General features: G+C 41.8%; 1 protein-coding gene across 2 annotated transcripts; it reads right to left on the reverse strand.

The window, feature by feature from the left end:
• Positions 1-27: 27 nt before the first annotated feature.
• rundc3ab (RUN domain containing 3Ab) lies at positions 28-19443 on the reverse strand. Of its 2 annotated transcripts, XM_040006619.1 has the most exons (11): positions 19080-19443; positions 10478-10593; positions 10141-10268; positions 9928-10013; positions 9754-9843; positions 9578-9658; positions 9304-9469; positions 8903-9060; positions 8624-8743; positions 2451-2551; positions 29-2366 (listed from the first exon to the last, which is right to left on the reverse strand). In XM_040006619.1, the coding sequence occupies exons 1-11, from the start codon at positions 19172-19174 to the stop codon at positions 2224-2226; spliced, it is 1284 nt and encodes a 427-aa protein (XP_039862553.1). In that variant the 5' UTR covers positions 19175-19443; the 3' UTR covers positions 29-2223. The 2 variants fall into 2 exon arrangements, with proteins under 2 accessions (XP_039862552.1, XP_039862553.1); XM_040006618.1 differs by having other exon boundaries at positions 28-2551.
• Positions 19444-21024: the final 1581 nt, after the last annotated feature.

The following is a 21024-nucleotide window of genomic DNA, read 5'->3' on the forward strand; positions in this document are numbered from 1 at the left end:
GCTTGCCGGGACACCAGAATGGGGTCCAATGCTCATCTGTCTAGTATAAATTGCAGCCAGCAATTAATGTCACTCTCACAAAACCACCAAAGACAAAGACAAATAACTAAACACAGCGTAGCACCACCCCACAGGCATCAATTCATTTACAGCCTGGGAGTTAATTGGACAGTATGTCGACCTGGAATGCATCTTCCACGTAATGCTTTTCCAACATTTACCAAAGGACTTCCAGCTCCTGTTTGCTCAGCTCTGTGTATTTGTCTGTGTTAATGAATAAATGAGCCTAACCTCTGACCTCATGTGAGCTATCTCAAACTTATTTAAAGAGAGGCGATGTCATGCTTCACAAAGTCAGGTCTCAAGGGGAAGACATGAGAACAAAGCGTGACCCAGGCCAAAGGGGGACGAGGGTGATGACAGGGAGGCTTTTTGGACCTTTAGTAAAATAATCAGCTGTGATATCAGCTTATGTGGAGGGAGTGTGAAAATGAAAGTACACCAATTTTTCCAATTTTAAATCAAAACAAGCCCAGATCATCGCGACTGACTGTGAAAAAAAGATTTGTTTTCTTTATTTTCATTGAAAAAAGTTTTTTGTTATTGCTAGTAACCTGCTGTGGGTTTAACATGAGGTTGTATATACCCAATTTTAAGACCTGCTAAGCACCAGATTCTTTTTTATGATATGTACGTTCTTTTTCCCCATTTGTGTCTGAGTATTAAAACAACCCATTATGCCAAAATCAACATGTCACTGGATAGGTGTAGTCTAAGTGCAGTCAGATCATGGACAATATGTGCAGGAAAGTCTAGGTAACACGATATCATGATGTCCAAATTTTATCAGAGATCAGATTTGTCAACCTTATGGTGCTACAAAATATTTGGGAGAACTCAGAAGCTAAAAGAACAATTCATGCAAAAGTACTTAGTAATTATATAAATCAGGGGCTAATGTACAACAGTGTGGTAGATAATCCCAGCACCTTGATTAATGTCTGTACAAAATGCTATGACAGTCCATCTAATAGATTATAGGATTCTTCACTCGACATTTAAAACTCTGACCTGCTGGTGGCGCAACAGAAAGCATCCCTGAGGATTAGCTGTAGTGCTTAGAGGAACTATTCTCATAGGATAGGAACTGAGCGATTTCAGCCTGGATCGAAGCGGTAGATATGCTGATGGTATATCCATTAAATACATAAGCACATTTAATGTTTCAAAAAAAGGCAGTTTTATTGCAGTTTTAAACGTTTCCCAACTCTCAAAAACGCCGCATTAAAAAGCAATTTACACATGTGTGACTGACACAGGTGAGTATGTCATGGACGTAACTGTAACAGAAAAGGAAAGCTCACAGAAAGAAAAAAAAATGGCATACGCATGTTGCACATTCACTATTTCTCTCCTGCTCAAACTATTCTATCAAGCTAGGTTTGTAGAAAAAGACAAGGACAACACTCATTCTGCATAGTCACAATAAACTCTGCGTTTGTATGCAACAGATTTCTGTTTTTTTTAAATGTTCACACTGTGGCATCTCCACAATCCTCTGTAGCCTGTGTGTCTAACCTAGCGTATGATTGAATAAGGTCTAAACTGTCATTGATTTTAATATCATAAAGTAGCTTCTGTTATTTATTTTTTTAAATAATCTTCATCATAAACCATCTGACTCGCCACATTAAAAGCTTCTGTTTTAAAATCTTTTCATGCTCCTGTAACAGTATATAATAGGGCTGTTTCTCCATAAGGATATAGCAGCTCACCCATCTTGTGAGTGTTATTCAACAGGCAGAGTAAGATAGGCTGACAGATCGATAAGACACAGACAAAAGGACAGCGACACACAGAACGACCCTACAGCGAGCTTCGATGAAGGTGACCGGTTCAGATGGGTGACTGTAAGTGAAGGAGGGTCAGACTTAAACCAGCTGCTTTACAGTGCAGGAGGCTTAATGATGTCACGACAATGAAAGGCAATGACGCTGTAGGAGGCCATGAGGCAGTGCGGCAGCTTGCTCCTGTATCTTGGCTGCACAGGCCCAGAGAGCGTGCAGGCTGCTCTTCCACAACAGGTGTAAGCTGAGAGAGTGCTGGGTTTTAAAAGTAAAGGGACTCAAGTCTGTCAAGCATCTGTCCGCCCACCGAGAACAGTCGTTTTATTTTCACGCCGGAGCGTCTTAATGTTTCTTGGCAGTGTTTCTTTGGTGCCCCCTAGCTGGGAGAGAGGGCAGGACTGTTCTCTGTGCTGATGTTGACCAGGCACTCGCTGGACTTCAGGCTAGTCAGAGATTTGCAGCTTGGGAAGGACGCCAAGGACCCACACAGGCCCATCATGGAGGGGGTGTAGTCCTTTTCTGGGAGGGTGGGACAAACATATAACGGGAGGGTCAGTTTAACTGTACACACATATTTAATCGCTTGTGTGTCTGAGTTGTCACCTGTGCACCAGGCCCTCCCATTCTGTTTCTCATGAGTCCTCTGAGAGTCAGAATCCAGGCTGACCTCCACTGACAGCAGCTCTGTGCTTGGAAAACTCCTCCTGAAAGAGAAAACAAGGCAAATGTTTATATATGGCTCAAACCAGGTTCAAATTTTGAATTAAAAAATTAAAATGTTTTCTATACAGGTTTACATGGACATAACTACGCCATCTGATTTTTGCTTGTGATTTACACAAACTGCTAAGTGCTGTCTGATCTTTGATGGAACAATATTATACACCCACCAGCCACTTCATTAGGTGCACTGCTAATCAACACAATTATTTTATAAACCAGTCAAATGGCAACAAGTGAGTGCAATTAAGCATGTACACATGATCAAAACAATGTGCTGAAGTTCAAACTGAGAATAAGAATGAGGAAGAAAGGTGATTTAAATTACTTTGAACGTCTCCAAAGGTTGATTCTGTTCATCTGGACGTAGCGTTTTCAGTGGGAGAAACGTTTCGTCACTCATAAAGTGACTTCTTCAGTCTCAGCTGACTGCAGGTTTCCCCAATCTTATAAACAGTACATTTGCATAATGACTGAAACCAGCCCACTAAGGGAACAATGGACTGGGAGGTCAAACTTTGAACGTGGCACACCTGATGCCAGAGTATTTCATAAACTGCTGATCTGCCGGGATTTTCCCACACAACTGATGATATATACCACAATATAGTGCATTTTCTGTAAATTTAGTGAATAGTTTATATAATCTGTCCATCAAGAGTACTATTTATTTTTCACATTTAAATCAAATAATTAAAAATGAAATAAATATGGGCCGTACGCAGTGTTATCCAATAGTAGGGGTGCAACGATACACAAAATTCACGGTTCGGTTCGGTTCGATACTTTGGTGTCACGGTTCGATATTTTTTCGATACAAAAAAAATGTTCATGCCTTTTTAATTTGTCATTTATTAAAATTATAAATATATATTTTAACTCAAAAGTACAGTTTTTAAATTTAATGTTGCTGAAACAAAAGTAATTAAAAAAATATATATATCTCAGGGCTCTCAAAATTTCAAAATCCCTGGTAGCCCTTCGGGCAGGGACTCTTCAGTTTTTGGTTAGACGGTAGCCCAAAATAAATGTAATTAGCCCGAATAAAAAAGAGAGCAATTTTTTGATTGATGTTTTGTTTCCAGTTTTGTTTCCTTTACAATATTATACATTAAAGTATAATATTGTAAAGGAAACAAAACATTAATCAAAAAAATTGTTGAAAAACAAATTACAACATTGTATAAAAATTACAATCATCAACTCAAATACTTGGTTCTAATTGAACAGAAATTTCTATGAACTTGTAAGAACTGTGTAGGACATGAATCAGTCTGTGTCAGATCCTGAATTTGAAATTTCCGCTGAAGTCACGGGTAAGAGACAAGTGGAACCAAGATCTAGGCCATTTGCTTTTGGAAGTTTGCAAAGACTGCTAAATTTTGCCAGTGGTAGTTCACTCTTTGCAACATAGTACGCTGTTCTAAACAGATTTTTCAGGTTTATTTTTAGTATGTTATTTGCAATTGGTGTTTGTTCTGGGAAAGATATTGCAGACTGAGCAATAATGCATTTCTTGCATTTCTCATGGGTTCTAATGGGGGCCTTTCTTAAAATGACTGGTCCCAGTAACAAAGGCGCTTGTCGACTCAGGAATCGAGAGAAAACCAACAACACACCCGGCAGAACATTATGTTATTTACACGGGTGCACATAAGTGGTCCGCATGTGCGCATTCGCTGTCAAAATAAAAGACGCGCACCAGATAAGAAGTTGCAACGCGCGTTTGCGTCCATATAAAAAGCACTGTTTTTGTCCGCTAGAGTGGTATTTTCACGGCACATTCCACACCACATCTCTGTGCGTTCATCATTTGTTTGAAGCCAGCTCACCTCCTGCAACCACTTTTCCGAGAATACGCGCTTCTTTTGTGGTTCGGACTGCTTCTGACATTTGTTTGGAGGTGGAGGAACACCAAAATAATTGCTTAAAGGAGCTTCTTCGACATCTTTAAGAGTTGTAAACAAATGTCTGTCCTCCTCCAGAAAATCTTATGTATGCAAACACGCGTTGCAACTTCATATCTTGTTCGCGTTTTTTTTTTTTTTTTTTGACAGCGAATGCGCACCTGCGGACCACTTATGTGCAGCCCCGGTTATATAGCTCGTCATATTGCAGCCACAGAAATTCTTTTGTCCATGAAACCATAAAGCTGCACTTTTTTTGCCTTATAGTCTGATTTGTCATAACTTCTCCGTTTTGTGGTAAGCTTTTCTTTGGCTGTCACTTCTTCACCCTGACCTGTCTTATTTGGCTCAGCAGAACTAATATATATACTGCTGCTTTTACACACACACACACACACACACACACACACACATAACGGTCAGCGATTCTCTGCGCGATCAACCTCTCACATGTTTAAGCTTGCTGCGGGAGATTTCACTTGTCATGTTTGCATAGTAAGCTAACGATTGATAAGACGATGTCAGAGGAATTGGTGCACAAATTATCATCACTCACCAATCAGTGCTGTCGCTCTCTATACACAGTTCGCGCGTTTGCAAAGTGAAAGCAAAAAACAAGCGCAAATTCAAACGCGATTTCAATATGTCACATATTGACAGTGGCTCACCGATGCCAATGACATAATTACCCAGCTACATTTCCGAAAGAATGCAAAAGCATTAACATATATTTTTCCTTCCTACAATAGCCCGACGGGCAGGGCAGAGATAGATTTTGGTAGCCCGACTGGAAAAATCGCTAGCGGGCTAGCGATTTTGCGAGCCCTGTATCTGATTGAGGAATCACTCATCTTTGGAAAAGAGAGTTTATTACAGAGAAATGGCTCTTTCCAAAATAAAAGCTATACTATACGCTTCTTCTGGGCTATATTCTCAGCAGCATATTGTAGCGGGTCAGGGCTGTTCGGGGTTCTGTTTGTACAGTTATGTTTTGTTTATGTTGCCATAGTGACGGGTGACGCCCTCTCGCTGCGACGGTGTGTCCTTCCGGGGTCAGAGGGCGCCTTGTGTGTTGTTGTTGTTGTTGCTGTGCGGTTGCCGCGCTGAGCAGTTAGCTAGAGGCAGTGTTCTTCTGCAGATGTCAATAAACGGCTGTGCTCCCTGGCTAGCTCACGGGAAGCAAGACCAAACGACACCTCTGTCTCCTCCTTGTCTGAGCTCGCCACATTGGTGTCAGAAGTGGGATGATGGTGGCACCCCATGTTCTGACCCGAGTGACTTTCCCCCCGCCGGTCGTCACCGGCCGGTGCGCCAAAAGAAGGCACCTGGACATTTGCAAAGTGAAAGCAAAAAACAAGCGCAAATTCAAACGCGATTTCAATATGTCACATATTGACAGTGGCTCACCGATGCCAATGACATAATTACCCAGCTACATTTCCGAAAGAATGCAAAAGCATTGACATATATTTTTCCTTCCTACAATAGCACGACGGGCAGGGCAGAGATAGAGTTTGGTAGTACGACTGGAAAAATCGCTAGCCCCGGGACGTCGGGCTAGCGATTTTGCAAGCCCTGTGTTACAGGCATGGCCCTTTAAGGATGAAGCCTGATGGGAAATGTATTCGGGATGTGTGTAGCGGGACTGCCTGGTGTGTGTGTGAAGAGAGAGAGCGGAGAAGGGGAAAAAGTAACGGTTAGCTACAGAAGAGACGAAAAGAAAATAAATAAAAGGAATATAATAACTCCCTCGACAGCCAGAGTTGTGTCGGCGATGCTCGCTGTGAGTAAACTGTTTCAGCCCACTGTATGCGGTGTTCGTGCCTTAGAGAAGAAATAAAGTTCGGTGAAGCAGTTTCCTACGCCTCCTTCGATCTTTTTGCTAGCGGAGTTGACCTGTATAGTAAGCTGTTGCCGGCTACGAGTCAGTTACGGAACCTTCAAGTAACTGCCAGAGGTTTCCTTACTACGGTTCGGGGCCGCGGATCTGGCGCGGTAACACCTGTATCTGATTGAGGAATCACTCATCTTTGGAAAAGAGAGTTTATTACAGAGAAATGGCTCTTTCTAAAATAAAAGCTATACTATACGCTTCTTCTGGGATATATTCTCAGCAGCATATTGTAGCAGGTCAGGGCTGTTCGGGGTTCTGTTTGTACAGTTATGTTTTGTTCATGTTGCCATAGTGACGGGTGACGCCCTCTCGCTGCGACGGTGTGTCCTTCCGGGGTCAGAGGGCGCCTTGTGTGTTGTTGTTGCTGTGCGGTTGCTACGCTGAGCAGTTGGCTAGCGGCAGTGTTCTTCTGCAGATGTCAATAAACGGCTGTGCTCCCTGGCTAGCTCACGGGAAGCAAGACCAAACGACACCTCCTTCTCCTCCTTGTCTGAGCTCGCCACATTGGTGTCAGAAGTGGGATGATGGTGGCACCCCATGTTCTGACCCGAGTGACTTTTCCCCCGCCGGTCATGACCGGCCGGTGCGCCAAAAGAAGGCACCTGGACATTTGCAGGACTTTGTGTGGGGCAATGGGGTCGTCGGGGACGACTGACCCCTTAGGTGGGGGCTATGTAGCGGGTCAGGGCTGTTCGGGGTTCTGTTTGTACAGTTATGTTTTGTTTATGTTGCCATAGTGATGGGTGACGCCCTCTCGCTGCGACGGTGTGTCCTTCCGGGGTCAGAGGGCGCTCCGTGTGTTGTTGCTGTGCGGTTGCCACGCTGAGCAGTTACCTAGCGGCAGTGTTCTTCTGCAGATGTCAATAAACGGCTGTGCTCCCTGGCTAGCTCACGGGAAGCAAGACCAAACGACACCTCTGTCTCCTCCTTGTCTGAACTCGCCACAATATTAAACATATCAGGTCCCCATAAGGAGAATCATGTGCTAACGGCTGTCTAAATGACTCGGGTAAAGTTTGTAGCATGCATGCTTGTTGTTTTTGTCTGCTTCCACTTGTCTTTGCACTAGGATGATGTCTGTGTAAATGTGCAATCATATTCGTTGTGTTCCCACTAGTGCTGTCAGCGTTAATCTCGTTGAAATGACGTTAACGCCACAACACGGCAAATCTCCGTTAACGAGCTACCCCTGCATGGGGCTAGACGGCCAACACGTTAGTTCCCACCCATGTAATTGAGCATTGCGTGGCACATCCAACATACTGTTTTACTTTAGTCCATGACGCGCTTACCTTCAGGGTCATATGTCACATGAAAACCAAAATAATTCCAAACGCCAAATCTGAATGAGGGTGGGGGAGGTTCATGTTGCAAGGAGAGCTTAACTTCTGTCTCGCTAGCTTGCCCTGCGCTCTTCCTTCTGACGATGCTGTCTGTGTTGAACGCTCAGTGGATCTGCGCTCGACAGTGCAGCCTAGGCGGAGTAGTCGAACGCAGATTCACTGAGCACTCAACACAGACAGCATCGTCAGAAGGAAAGTTGATAAAATAAATTACAAATTTTGTATTGTTCGATACATATGCGTACCAAACCGAAAGCACTGTATCGAACGGTTCAATATCGATACGAGTATCGTTGCACCCCTATCCAATAGCGATACTAACTAGATGACCTCAGAGTCACGCAAGAGCTTCCCTGAGGCCACCGGGTATCACTGCTGTTCCTGTATGGAAACCAGCCTGTCTGCAAACATCTACTGCAGAGTGTCCAGTCTCGGAGGAAGCGCACCGTTAAGCGCATACAGGAATGTTGTTCGGCTCGTCCACGTATCTGTTGTTGCAGCTACAGAAGTAGCTGCCTGTTTAGGAATGAGCTCCTCGATTTGTTTTGGTTAGTCCTTCTGTGTTGCCATGGTCACTATTGCAAACCGTCAATTAAAACAAATAAACGATAGCCTATAACATGGAACGATAGACGTTTGAATATCGTCCTCTGATGTATTTCCTCATCTGTAGAGTTTAAGGAGAATGGTCTGAAAAAGTGAACAACGTGTCTAACCTTGAAGCAGATGGACTTTTCGATTCCATGCTGTGAAGAACTGAAGCAGTTCTGAAGACAAAAGGAAGTCCCAGCCAGTGGACAAGGTGTAACTTAAAAATGCGACTGGCTGGTGTATATTATTGTTATTACAGAGTTTGTGTATATTGTCAAATTACAACAACGAGACAAAGTAACCATGCTGCCTGTAGCAAACCTGCGAAACAGCTTCACGTCCTCTTGGCTGTCGAACGGCTCGAGTGTTGGCCACTGGTTGACGAGTGGGATTGAGAGGTTTTTCGCCAAGTGGTTGGAGTCACATGGAATCAAGCTTGTCCTGAGACATGTGAGGGTAAAACATAAGTCCGAACAATAGAACCACTGAAAAGCAAACACAGTCCACGGTACTCTGCAGTGAAGAGTGCTCATCAGTTAAGCTGGCATTGTGTTAAAGCTATTTGCTTAAACATGCTAGCCATCTGTGTGTTTCACTCACAGTTGCTCCTGAAGCTCCAAGACAATGGCCTCCAGTTCCCTTTTCTCCTGTTGGCTCTGGGTCTGCAGCTCCTCCAGCCGGGCCTTTAGCCTCTTGTTCTCCATCTCTGTGTTCTTCAGCTGCGACTCACGCAGACGCACAAGCTCCTCCAGGTAACCCTGACAACACACATTCAGACTGAGCCAAAATTTAAAAAACACATTCACCCTCGGATACTCATATTAGACATCAACCATCTGTGAACGATCATAGTAATGTAGAAACGATTCGGCAGTATAATCTTTGTTATTAACTGACAGATTAATAGAGTCATGAAACGATGAACGTATTTATCTGCATTTATTAACCTTAGATTTAGATCAAACAACAGTGATAGAAACACATCATGTTTGTCCGCCCACCTTTTGTGCATTGACAATCTTGAACCTCTGCTCCATCTTGCGACACTTTGTGCTCCAGCTCTCCTCGTCTGTGACCAGGGGGATGTAAGGATGTTCAGGGACGCTGTCGTCACTCGCGCTGCTGTCAACACTCTGCCGATCATCGTCATCGCTCAGGTAATCATAGCTGTGACACAAGCAGCCAGTATCAGTATCTTATTGACTTTGAATGGGCTGTGCAGTGGTGTTTCTGTAACTTTCAAAGTGTCTCTGAAATACATGAAGGTTGGTGTACCTTTGTGTAAATTTCAAGTATGGAGTATAGTCAATCACTGCAGGAGATTTCCCATCCAGGGCCTCCCCTTTTAAACAGAAGCTGAGGGAGACAAACCAATCAGAAATTAGAAACTTTATACATGCATAAGGATTTTAAAAGTATCAGTCTGATACCTAAAAGTCAGGACGCCCCACCTAAAGTCTATAGCTCCAAGACCTATTAGCATCCCTGTTAGCACTGTAGCTTCTTCTCTTAACATGATGGCTCCCTCTGCATAGAACCTCCTAAAGCACAAAGACAAGTGCAGTTAGGTGGGAACATGTTTGTACGAGGATCAAGTGATTTTTATTATATAGAGAGGTGCTAACTTGGTTGTCCTGCTGTCCCTCAGAGCAGTGGCGATGTATTCAGATAGCCTCTTCTCCATCAGAGCTACTCTCATCCAGGCTCGGCCCTGAAAGGAACACCAAAGCTAAAGAAATTAGTCTGGAGAGTCACAAAAATGACTTCTAAATTAGTCCCAATAAAACTACATATTCTTATTTATTTGTAATTTTTTTGTCATCGTATGCTGGTCTTGCCTTGGCTCGTGAGGTGCTGATGTTTTCCATGCTCTCAATGCTGCTAATGCAGCTGTTGGGGACTTTAGCACAAGCCAGGCGGATGTAGTCCCAGTAACTCCTCTGACCATCGAACCAGCTACTAGAGCCTGACACAACAAGCATGTGAAGTGCATTAGTTTTAGTAAGCACTGAAAAACACGTTGTTACACTACACATATATTACTGCGAATAATAAAACAACATGGTTCTGCTTGCCGAAGCTGCTAAACAGGACAGAAAAGTTTCAGTAAACACTGTAAGAGCCTTGATTCAACAGGACGTTAAGCCCTAGTATGTTATCTCCTCAGTTTAGTACCTTTGAAACGGTGGCTGAGGATGTGTTCAAGGATGGCGGCGAAATTGACAAACTCTTCTGATGAATCATCAATGGGCTCGGCCGTGTATTTCTCCAGCAGGGTCTTAACTGAAAACCTGTGTGTGGTGGAGAGCAGCGAGGAGAGCACTTATTCGAGCACTTATTCAAGCATAGAGGGAAAAGATTAGTCAGGAAAAACGCTGATGGGTTACCGCTGTCTTTGTTTCAGTTTACAGTAGGCAGAACATGTTGTACATCAAACTATTGCTAAACATTTGTGAATCGCACTTGATAAACCACACAAGTCTGTTTAAGGATGCAGTCGCGAAAGAACACAGTGTTCTGCCACTGTGATACATTTAGTTAGCTCTTAGGTTTAACCCTAAAAAACAGACTGAACATTTTTTAATGAGTACAATTAGAATGACTATTCATTTTCTTACATGATTTCTAATATCATAAAAACAAAAATTACAGGAATATGCACAGATTTAAAGAATGTACACGAGCAGATTATGTACAGTATTGCGCTCTACGTTTATTTTTCTGTGTTCAAAAATTTGTGATGGCTGTTCCAGATGACACAGGATGGATCCTTGGATCAGTGTAGAGAAAACAGGAGATGATAAGACTGTGGAATCGCTCTATCTTCTGCCAAATTGCTTGCTTAATTTGGCAGAATATAGAGTAAATAGTAAGCACTGAAAAATCACACAATTCTCCCCAGACTACAGAGCTCTGTGCTGTTTTTATAGGAAGCTGAACTCTTGTCTCTGTATGATAACAATTTAATGTGTAAGAAAGTTACTTTCTATATTTGAAGAAAAATGGTTAAATATATATGTTGTTATGTGAATTTTTGGGTCCGGTGTCATAAATGTGATGTACTTGTGTGATCAGTGAATGGTAAAATGGGAACAATGGGAACATTTTAAGACTCTGATCTCGGTGTCAGACTGACCTTACTGAACAAAATACTCCACGTTGTCCTATTCTGTCAACACGTAATCTTTCAGATATACCACAAGTTAATGTACAAGTTAGGTTTTGTACACAAGGGTCTAAATGTATTCTGTGACCATGGCAGAAAAGAGAGATAACTTGTCTCCATAAATATTCTAGGTTTCCTTGTTCAAAACTTATGCTGTAATCTGTACTGTACGATTAACAAAGGTCAATGAAACTCATAAAAGCAAAATATCTGGGTGGTGTTAGCTTGTTAGGGCAGGGCATAAAGTAATTATGTATGATACAGCTTAATAATAGTTTATTTTTACAGCACTTATCAAAACTAGAGTTACAGAGTACTTCCCAGAAACACAGAATAAAAGAACAAACAAGGAGGAAATTATACAAAACAATGAACATATCAGCGGACACTGTACTCGTCCGTAGTGGTGAAAAGAGAGCTGAGCGTAAAAAAGAAGCTCTCGATTTACTGGTCGACCTATGTCCCCACCCTCACCTGGTCATGACCTCTGGGTAGTGACCAAAAGAATGAGATCACAGATAAAAGTTGTGGAAATGAGCTTTCACTGAAGGGTGGTTGCCCTCTTCCTTAGAGATAGGGTGAGAAGTTTAGCCATCTGGGACGGGTAAAGCTGCTACTCCTCCACATCAAAAGGAGCCAGTGTAGGTGTAGGCATCTGACAAGGATGCTTCCTGGGTGCCTCCAAGGTGAGGTGTTCTGGGCATGTCCCACCAGGAGGAGACCCTGGGGTAGACCCAGGATATGCTAGAGAGATTACATCTCTTGGCTGGCCTGGGAACGCCTTGGTGTTCTCCTAGACAAGCTAGAGGAGGTGGCCGGGAAGAGGGAGGTCCAGGCTTCTCTGCTTAGTTTGCCGCCCCTGCAACCCGGCCCCGGATAAGTGGAAGAAAATGGATAGATCGATGGATGGAATTTACATATCAATTAAAACACAAGACTTAAATGTAACATCAAAATAAAATAAGGTGAATCTTAAAAGAAGACACTGATGAGGTGAGCTGAATTCTCTCAGGCAGGTCATTCCACAATCGAGGAGCCCCAACAGCAAACATTCAAACGCTCAATCGACTTGTGTCTTTACATGTGAGGTGGGAACTGTTAATGGGTTTCAGACCAAGGATCTCAGCTGAGCACTGGTTGGTAGAAGAACTGCAGTTTGACTGTATATTTTGATGCTGGGCAATGAAGGACTTTAAATGTAATAAGTAAAATCTTAAAATCAATTCCTAGAGAAATGCACAGCCAGTGTAGAGTCATCAACACTGGGGTAAGATGTGTTCAGTTTTCAAGGTTCTGGTAACAATCTGGCAGTTGATTTTGCATAGTCTGAAGTCTATTTCATGCTTTCTGATTGATATCTGTTAAAAGACCAGTACAGTAGTCTAACAAAGAGGAAATAAAAGCATAAAAAGAAAAATAGTCAGAGTGTCACTAAAACTCAATATTGATCGAATTCCCGCAATATTCCTTAGGTTACAGTATCAGGACTGTGTCATCAATCAATCAACCATTACTAATCTGATTTCCCGTAATTATAATCAGGGTTAGAGCACAGAGTTCAACTATTTGAAATTGTACAAGCGTATCTCTATCCCATTTGAGTGTGGATGTAATTATGTGATCTCTGACAATGTACCTTCCATTTCCTGCAGAGTCTCATTTCTACACTTCAGTCTGATGTCATCCTTTTACTGTGAGGAATATGTTCATCGAGCACTTTCAGGAAACAACTTCCTTTATACTAGATAATTTCAGCTGATGACATAAGTCTCCCGTAATACATTCCTGACTTCCAGGATCTTCCTGTGAAAACCCTTTAACTTTTGTATGTGTTGAAGATTTGAACAAATAAAATTAGTTCAGAGAGACATAACTCAATAATGATAATAATCATAAATCATTTGGCAAGATTTTATCCATAATTTCATAAATATCCTACTTTTAAATTTTGGCTGTAAATCTTGATAACTGTGGTGATGTATAGGGAAAACTTTTAGCTGAGTCACTGGTCACTTATCCGCGTCATCTAGTCTCCATGGCATGCAACTACTTTAATCCACTTTACCCTATTATCCTGTTTTAATTTTGATTCTTGTACATTGAGCTTGTTTCTTATTTCATTACACTGTAAAAACAAAGACTTTGGAGAAAATAGAGGGTTATTAAAACTCAAGGGAACAAGATATTACAGATATTAGCAAGCTGCTTTTTGTTGCTAATGCTAATTAGCATTAACAATACTAACATCAACTAGCGTTAGCATAACAGTAGCTGTGTCCCAACTTCTAGGCCACAGCCTTCGAAGAACCCGGCCATCATGGTCTACGTGGGCCGGGTCCTTCGAAGTCTGAGAAGGCTGGAAGTGCGAGGCTGTGAAATGGGACGGTCTAGCCTTCAGATTTGCGTCACCAGCTGTCTCGGTGGAGTTGAATAAACTCAGCAGTCTGCTCTTTGCTCCCTCAAATATAACAGGACATTGGAGTAAATTCTCAATCATCTCACATTTCTGTTTAATCAGTTTTCTGTTTGACGTTTATTCAGCTGCATGAAAAGTATAACTTTAATCTCAGCCAAAACGATTTACTAAGGAACAAATAAAACACTGAAAAAAGGCCAAACAATAGTATTTTTACATTATCTAAGTGACTTATATGTTTAACCTGAGTAGCGAAAGACCACGCGGGGTCTGAAAATGTGGCGGGAGTTTGGTGTTCTCGATGGCTCTAGTGGGTAACAGACATCTGTGAAAACGTCAGAGCTAGGGTTGCCAACTCCCTGAAAAATAAATAAGGGACACCTTGTGGCCAGGGTCGGGCAGCCCAGTTGTCTTCACCCTTCCCAGTGTGGTAGCTCTTTTTTTTGTGTGTGAAATTATTTTTTAACCATTTGACTTGAATTTGATTTAAGCAGATGCATATTCTTTGTGATATGACCATATGGGAAACAAATGATCATTTAGCCATTTATTTTTAGCTCAAAATGACAACATTAACACAGTAAAACAGGTCTCTTTCTTAAACAGAAGCCTGTCATGCTTAACTTTTGAGAATATAAGTAAATCTTTCTTTAAAAGAACTCTGTCCTGCTTAACTTAAAATTATATAAATTAATAGAAAGCAATAGAACGAAAAATATTCTTGTAACTGTGCACATATAGTGCATTTAGTACAATTGGCTTGAGGTATTATTTCAGCTTTTCTAATGCTAATCAGCTGCTCCTGTTTGTAAACCCGCTTGTTCCCATGATTACGCATCTTAACTCATCATCATTATTCATCTATGTATTGCTTTTATGTATTAGTCATCTATTTGTTGTAATCATCTATCCTTGCAGTTGTTTATTACACAAAATAAATTATATTATCACACTTCTGGCCACATAGCGCTGATATTCACTGCACATGCCCATATTAACCTTAACCAGAGGGTTTAAAAAAAACAAACCAGTGTTTACTACATACCATATCTGCTTCTGCCGTGGCCTGGTGGACAAAAAATTGGTTAAGGGTTCCCCGAGCTTTCACGCCCCTCATGTTCTTCATGTGCCCACCATTAGAAACATGCCTATGGAAAAAGTGCGCCGGCACACAGTGCAGTGCGCTTTATAGGTGTTATCGTGCACTTTTCCAGCCAGGTGTTTTCCTTTTCCCATTCCTCCCTGTACTTTTGCAGCCTTTTTTTTTTCTTTCTCTGAGCGAACAAACATTGCTGCTCTAATGCTGGGCTTACACTGTGCGATTTTTGGCCCATTTTGAGACGATTTTTGAGTCGTGCGACCGATTTGGTGATCGGCCCGATTTTGGCCTTCATCGTGCATCGTGTAGTATACGTGGGGTAACGAGAAGCGATTAACACCTCGACCAGCTCCCGATCATCAATCGCTCGTGAGGGTGTCACCGCAGCCGCTCACACTGCTCAGCGCAAACACGTAAACGTCGGTGAAAAAGATGGAGCAGCACGGCTGTGCAGCGTGTGATCTGGACACAAGCGATGGAGGCACAACTTGTAGAACTTTGGAAAGCTCATCCGAGCCTTTTCGATGTGGCATCACAAAATTATCACGACCACAACAACCGTGAAAATAGTTGGATTTACATTGCTGCTCAATCACAGCTGCCTGATTAATGTTTTTCATTAGAAATTTAGCAAAGTTGATGGTGGCGGTGTGCGTGTCTGTGTGAGTGAAAGACAGAGGGAGAGAGAGGGAGCGACAGATTTTCTGTTATAACCTTCATTGTATGGAGGCACAGTGTGAGCACTCAGGTCGCATCAGAGCATCGGGCGGTATAGTGTGAGACCCTGCATCGTGACCTACCAACTTCTAACCCCTGCGAGTCAATCGTGCAGTTTGAGCAGGAGCTGAATAACGTGACTGAAAAAAATCGCACAGTGTCTGCCCAGCTTTAGGTGTACTGTCGTCCGAGACTTGCACCGCAGTGTCGGCGTTTGTTTCCCTGTTGGCCATGCTTCTTGTTGTGGTCATCTGTTGTCTTCCAGTATTTTCTCCGCAAGCGACCTTTCCTCAACCAATGAGATGAGCGGTAATCTGAATGGTCATACTCGAATTGTCATAAGTGTGCTGTCAGCTCATTGGTCACAAAGCAGGAGAGGGGCTGGGAATTATGTTTTCAAACAAAGCATTAATTCCATTAACATTTATAGACTACTTTTGATTCTCACTGTATTACGGGACAAAGTGCGTCCCTTATTAGCTCAATACGGGACGTGTACTTTTGTTTCTAAATACGGGACGATTCCGTTTTTTAAGGGACGGTTGGCAACCCTAATCAGAGCCCTTTTGCAAATATGTGATGTCTTGATAAACCGAGCAGATATTTGAAGTTTACACAGCTACATTCTTGCCTGAAAATATCTTAAAAGTTTATTTTGTGACCCAGAAAGAGTAATATTAAAACTAAGCCGCCATTGTTGGAAACTGGAATTGGCTGGGCTGCGCTCTGAATTCTGGGATAGGTTGGGCCACGAAGGATACACCTGACCCATCCATCCAGGAAAATGAAGGACGCATTTGGGGGCCTCATTTGGAGCGGCCTTTGAATTGGGACAGCCCTCATCGCCTGGCTGTGACGTAATCGACCTTCAAATGCGGCCTCTGAAGGATGGAACTGGGACACAGCTAGTGATATAAGGGGAAGCGAAACTAGAAACACTGACAAGAGACATGGACCTTCACAATAAAACAGGAAACACACAGATAAATCTCTAAACAGGCAAACTTAATAGACTAGGAGACAGAACATAGGAACTTGAAACGTGGAACAGGAGAGCACAGAGGACACACAACACTAGGGATAATCACAAACAACCCAAAATAAACAAAACCACAGAATATTAATGAATTTAAACATGAACACGGAGTCCACAGACTCCGGACCATGACACAAACAGCATAAGTTTGTGATATCAGGAAATGAGTATTTCACATCGCTGTGGACGTATTTCCAGCATCAAAGGTCTGTTTAAGGTCATGCCAAAGCATCTCAAATTTAAGTCTGGATTATTTTAGGCCACTCCAAAAACCTCCTTTTTTTCTTCTTTTTTTGTTTTGTTTTGTTTTTGAGTCATTCAGACATTCTCTTTCAGGATTTTCTGGTAGAGAGCAGAATTCATGGTTCCATCAATTACAGCAAGCCTGAAGCAGCAAAGCAGCCCCAGACCATCACGCTACCACCACCATGCTTGGCTCTTGTTACGATGTACTCTTTTCATGAAAGGCTATGTTAGTTTCACAGCAGATGTAACAGGACCCAAACCTTCCAAAAAGTTAAACTTTTATCTCACAGAATGTTTCCACAAAAGTCTCGGGGATCATCAAGATGTTTTGTGAGACGAGCCTTAGTTTTGGTTTCTCCTTGAACTCTCCCATGGATGCCATGTTTGCCCTGTCGCTCTTTTATTGTTGAATCATAAACTCTGACCTAAACTGGAGCAAATGAGACCTGAAGCTCTTTAGCTGTTGTTCTGGGTTCTTTTGTGACCTGACATTGACTTTGTTTCTGATCTGTTCATGAGTTTCTTTAGATTGTGGCAAGATTGCTTTTTGAGGTCTTTTGGCCTGCTTCCATTTGTCAGACAGGTTTATGTTTATATTTAGGTTATTTCTTGATTCACCATGTCATGCAGTAATCAGGCCTTGCAATGGTGAACGAAACTGAACTCAGCTTTCCAAAAAATGTGGATAATCACAGTAAATGCATGATTTAACCAGGTTCACAATTACATAGGGCTAAGCTATGTCCTGAAAATTGACAGCATTTTTTTCCCTTAATAAAAGGAAATCATCATTCAGAATTTCACTTTGTATTTTTTAAGTTATCTTTGTCTAATATTAAAAAAAAAAAGAAAAGAAATCAGGAAGTAGTGAAATATTTTTCCCAGCACTGTGCATTTGTGGGTGTATATTTTCAGCAATATACACCCACAAATGATATAAAAGCTCACAGGCAAAGAATTTTCAGTTTATTTTAAGCACCATTATTTCTTCAGCAGTGACCACTAAATGTTTTCCTGGACACTAAATAATTCAGCAGGACTATTTTCTACAAGAACACCTGTCAAATACTATTTGTCCAGTGACGGTAAGATATGCAGTGAGCCGTGAGAAGGAAATTAACCATCTCCTGTAAACAGAGAGAAAATATTATGGCTAAATACTGGTCATGTTTTGCAGAGTCACCATCTTTATGTTTTACTGGCCACGTTCACATCTATAAACAATGCTTATCTTATCACAAGCCACTGAGGCAAGTGATTTCACTCCCCATTGTTCCAAAGGCAACAATGCCTCATTCAGCTGCTTCAACTGGATAATAAATGGCTGACTATCCTCAAAACGAGCACAATCCCTGCATTTCCTGTGTATTACAAACAGCAGGGCGGGGACCTGACCTAGATTCACCTGTCATTGGCTCACAGAGGTCCTGCTTACTTTTTTTTTTTTTAGCCTTTTTTTTTACTGACTTTAATGCTCTCAATTTACATATAAGAAGCTACAATATGCAGTGGAGCTGAAGTGAGCTAACACTCCTATGTCCACCTTGGCAACTGACCCCTTTTAGATTATATAAAATATTTTATGCATTGGGAAAATCCAAATTTAAGTCACAGCAGCTTTAAATGTGCTGTGGGCTGTGGATGTCTATCTACGTTGAAGCTGATGCATGACTGAGCTGAATGATAGCACAACTACTGCTGGATGAAGTGGAAGCATGCCTGCTGACTTACAGGCTAAATGCTCTGTCCCTTTACATAACCATAATCGTTAGAGATCATTATGTGCCTGCACCGTCAGGTCAGTGTTTGTGTGTTTAACCCTACTGAAGAACAAATCTCTATCCAAAATCACAAAATCCAAGCAGGACTTTATGTAAAGATCTTATACTGCCATCCTGCCTTAAGTCCCTAGGGTGCCAGCTAGTCCTTGCTCCAGGAAGGGTGTCGTCATAGCGACCACACCATCAGCACTGGGATAAAAATTGCACTGACAAAGATAAAAGTCACACAGAGAGGCCACTCTCTGATGCAGCATTGAGGGCATTAAAAATGTCCATTACCATATACAACATAAGGCGTGTTGGATAATGCACTCACCTGCAGACCGTGAGGAGGTTTTTCCTCTCCACCGCGAGGTTCCGAGTCGATGCTTTTTTCGAGACATCTCCCATGGCCATCGCTGACTGCTCCATCCAGGAGGAGGCAGCCCTGGAAGCAAACGACCCCTCCCTGTGGGCCACCGGCCCTCCTCATTCACTTGTGGATGCCGGAGAGGATGCTGGCGGCCCGCGTCAAAGCCGCTGACAGACAGCGGCGGCACTTTGTGAGACGACGGAGGAAACTGCTCGACACATTAGACACACCAGAGCGCGCGGAGCGTGGGCTTTGTTTTTATGTTTACTTCTGTGACCTGCTCACGGGACTGAATTGTGTCTGCTCGAGCCCCCTCTTTCTGTCTCCGCCCACTTTTCTGACTTCATCATGCCGTCATTGGATCGTTTCGTGTCGTGCGGACCGAATTACGTCACCGGCTCCAGCGACACGCAGTTTCTTTGAGAGCTTAACATAATATATAAAGACCAGGGATTATTTATTTGTTTGTTTGTTTGGTTTTGTGCTTACAAATTTATATTTTACAAAAAAACCCTAAAATAGATATTTAATATTTAATATTTATATTTGCAATATATGTATTGTTCAAAATCCTCATCATTTTATCTCTTTAAGATAGCAAATGCTCTATCTCAATTTTGGAAATTTAATTTGCTGTAGTGATTGAAATGCACATTTTATTATTATTAATATTATTATAATTATTTGTTAAGATTGTGTATGGAAAGTAATACAATCATTAAATTTATCAATTTGTATTTCGAACATATAACACATTTTATACACGTTGAAGGTTTATTTCGTTTTTTCTGTATGTTTAATTTATGCATCAATAATAAATGATAATTTTCTATATTATTATAAATAGATATAGAATAAGAGATGTGCTAGGACCTTTTATATATTGCATTATTTAAAGATTGTTTTGGATGTATTTGAGACTGAAATTTCTTTCTTTTCTTGTTTAATAACTGTTCCTGGTAAAAGCTTTGTAGCACAATAAACCTGATATCATCACCACCACTGCGGTCACCGTGCTGGCTCACTTCCTCCTCTCGTAATTTCCAATCAACATCCTCCCGTCATTTCCCTGCTCTTGCTATTAGAGGAAAGTGCTCGTGTTTTCAGCTGATTTAGTGTCAGCACAGCAGTGGTGCAGACACGTTGGCCCCAAACCTTTTCTGCTCGAATGAAACGACAGCTGGTAGCAACCACAGGTTGGTTGGTGGGTGGGGGTTGTGAGCTTTTGGTCCTGGACTAAGACACAGATCTGTGTCTGCTCCACATGTCTGACAACACAAAATGTGTGAAAAGTTCATTTAAAATTCATTAGTTATGAGTAAAATCATAAGCATAGCCTAAATGAATGATGCAGCATGTATATAATGATTCTAAAAATGCCGTTCTACATCATGAGAAACTTTTCTCTTACTCTGAATATATTTTTGATTATACAACTTGTGCAGAATAAATCTATGTCACTTTATAACTTTTACTGAAGTAAAAAGTCTAAATCCATAAAATTGTATGGCTGAGGAATAAAAATCTTGGACATGCCACTGACTGGGATTATATATATTTATGACACAATAGAGCTTTATAATATTGGAAATAATGTACTTGAAGGCTATGGCAGACTATGTTTCACTGTAAACAATAAGCACATTTCTTATGTCTTAAATGAGTCGGATGTTCTTTTCATGCTGTCCACTCCCCTCAGTCTCCCAAAATCACCTTTTCAGAAGAGACTTTATTCTAGTATCCTCCATAATCGCTTTATTATCATATCAGATATTTCAACCACAGCTTGTCTTTTGTCTTCTCTCCCTCCCCTCACCCCCAATTGCTCGTGGCAGATAGCTTCCTCTCCCTCAGCATTTTTGTGCTGGAAGTTTCTTCCTGTTAAAAGGGAGCTTTTCCTTCCCTCTGT

The sequence above is a fragment of the Simochromis diagramma genome, unplaced genomic scaffold (genome assembly GCF_900408965.1).
Source record: "Simochromis diagramma unplaced genomic scaffold, fSimDia1.1 OVJJ01000518.1, whole genome shotgun sequence".
Lineage (NCBI taxonomy): Eukaryota > Metazoa > Chordata > Actinopteri > Cichliformes > Cichlidae > Simochromis > Simochromis diagramma.

Coding starts and splice junctions, on each gene's coding strand:
- rundc3ab (XM_040006618.1), bottom strand. CDS start 19,174: ATGGAGCAGTCAGCGATGGCCATGGGAGATGTCTCGAAAAAAGCATCG. Junction 9,061..9,303: donor AGATTGTCAATGCACAAAAG/GTGGGCGGACAA, acceptor GTGTGTTGTCAG/GGTTACCTGGAGGAGCTTGT. Junction 8,744..8,902: donor TTGGAGCTTCAGGAGCAACT/GTGAGTGAAACA, acceptor CACATGTCTCAG/GACAAGCTTGATTCCATGTG.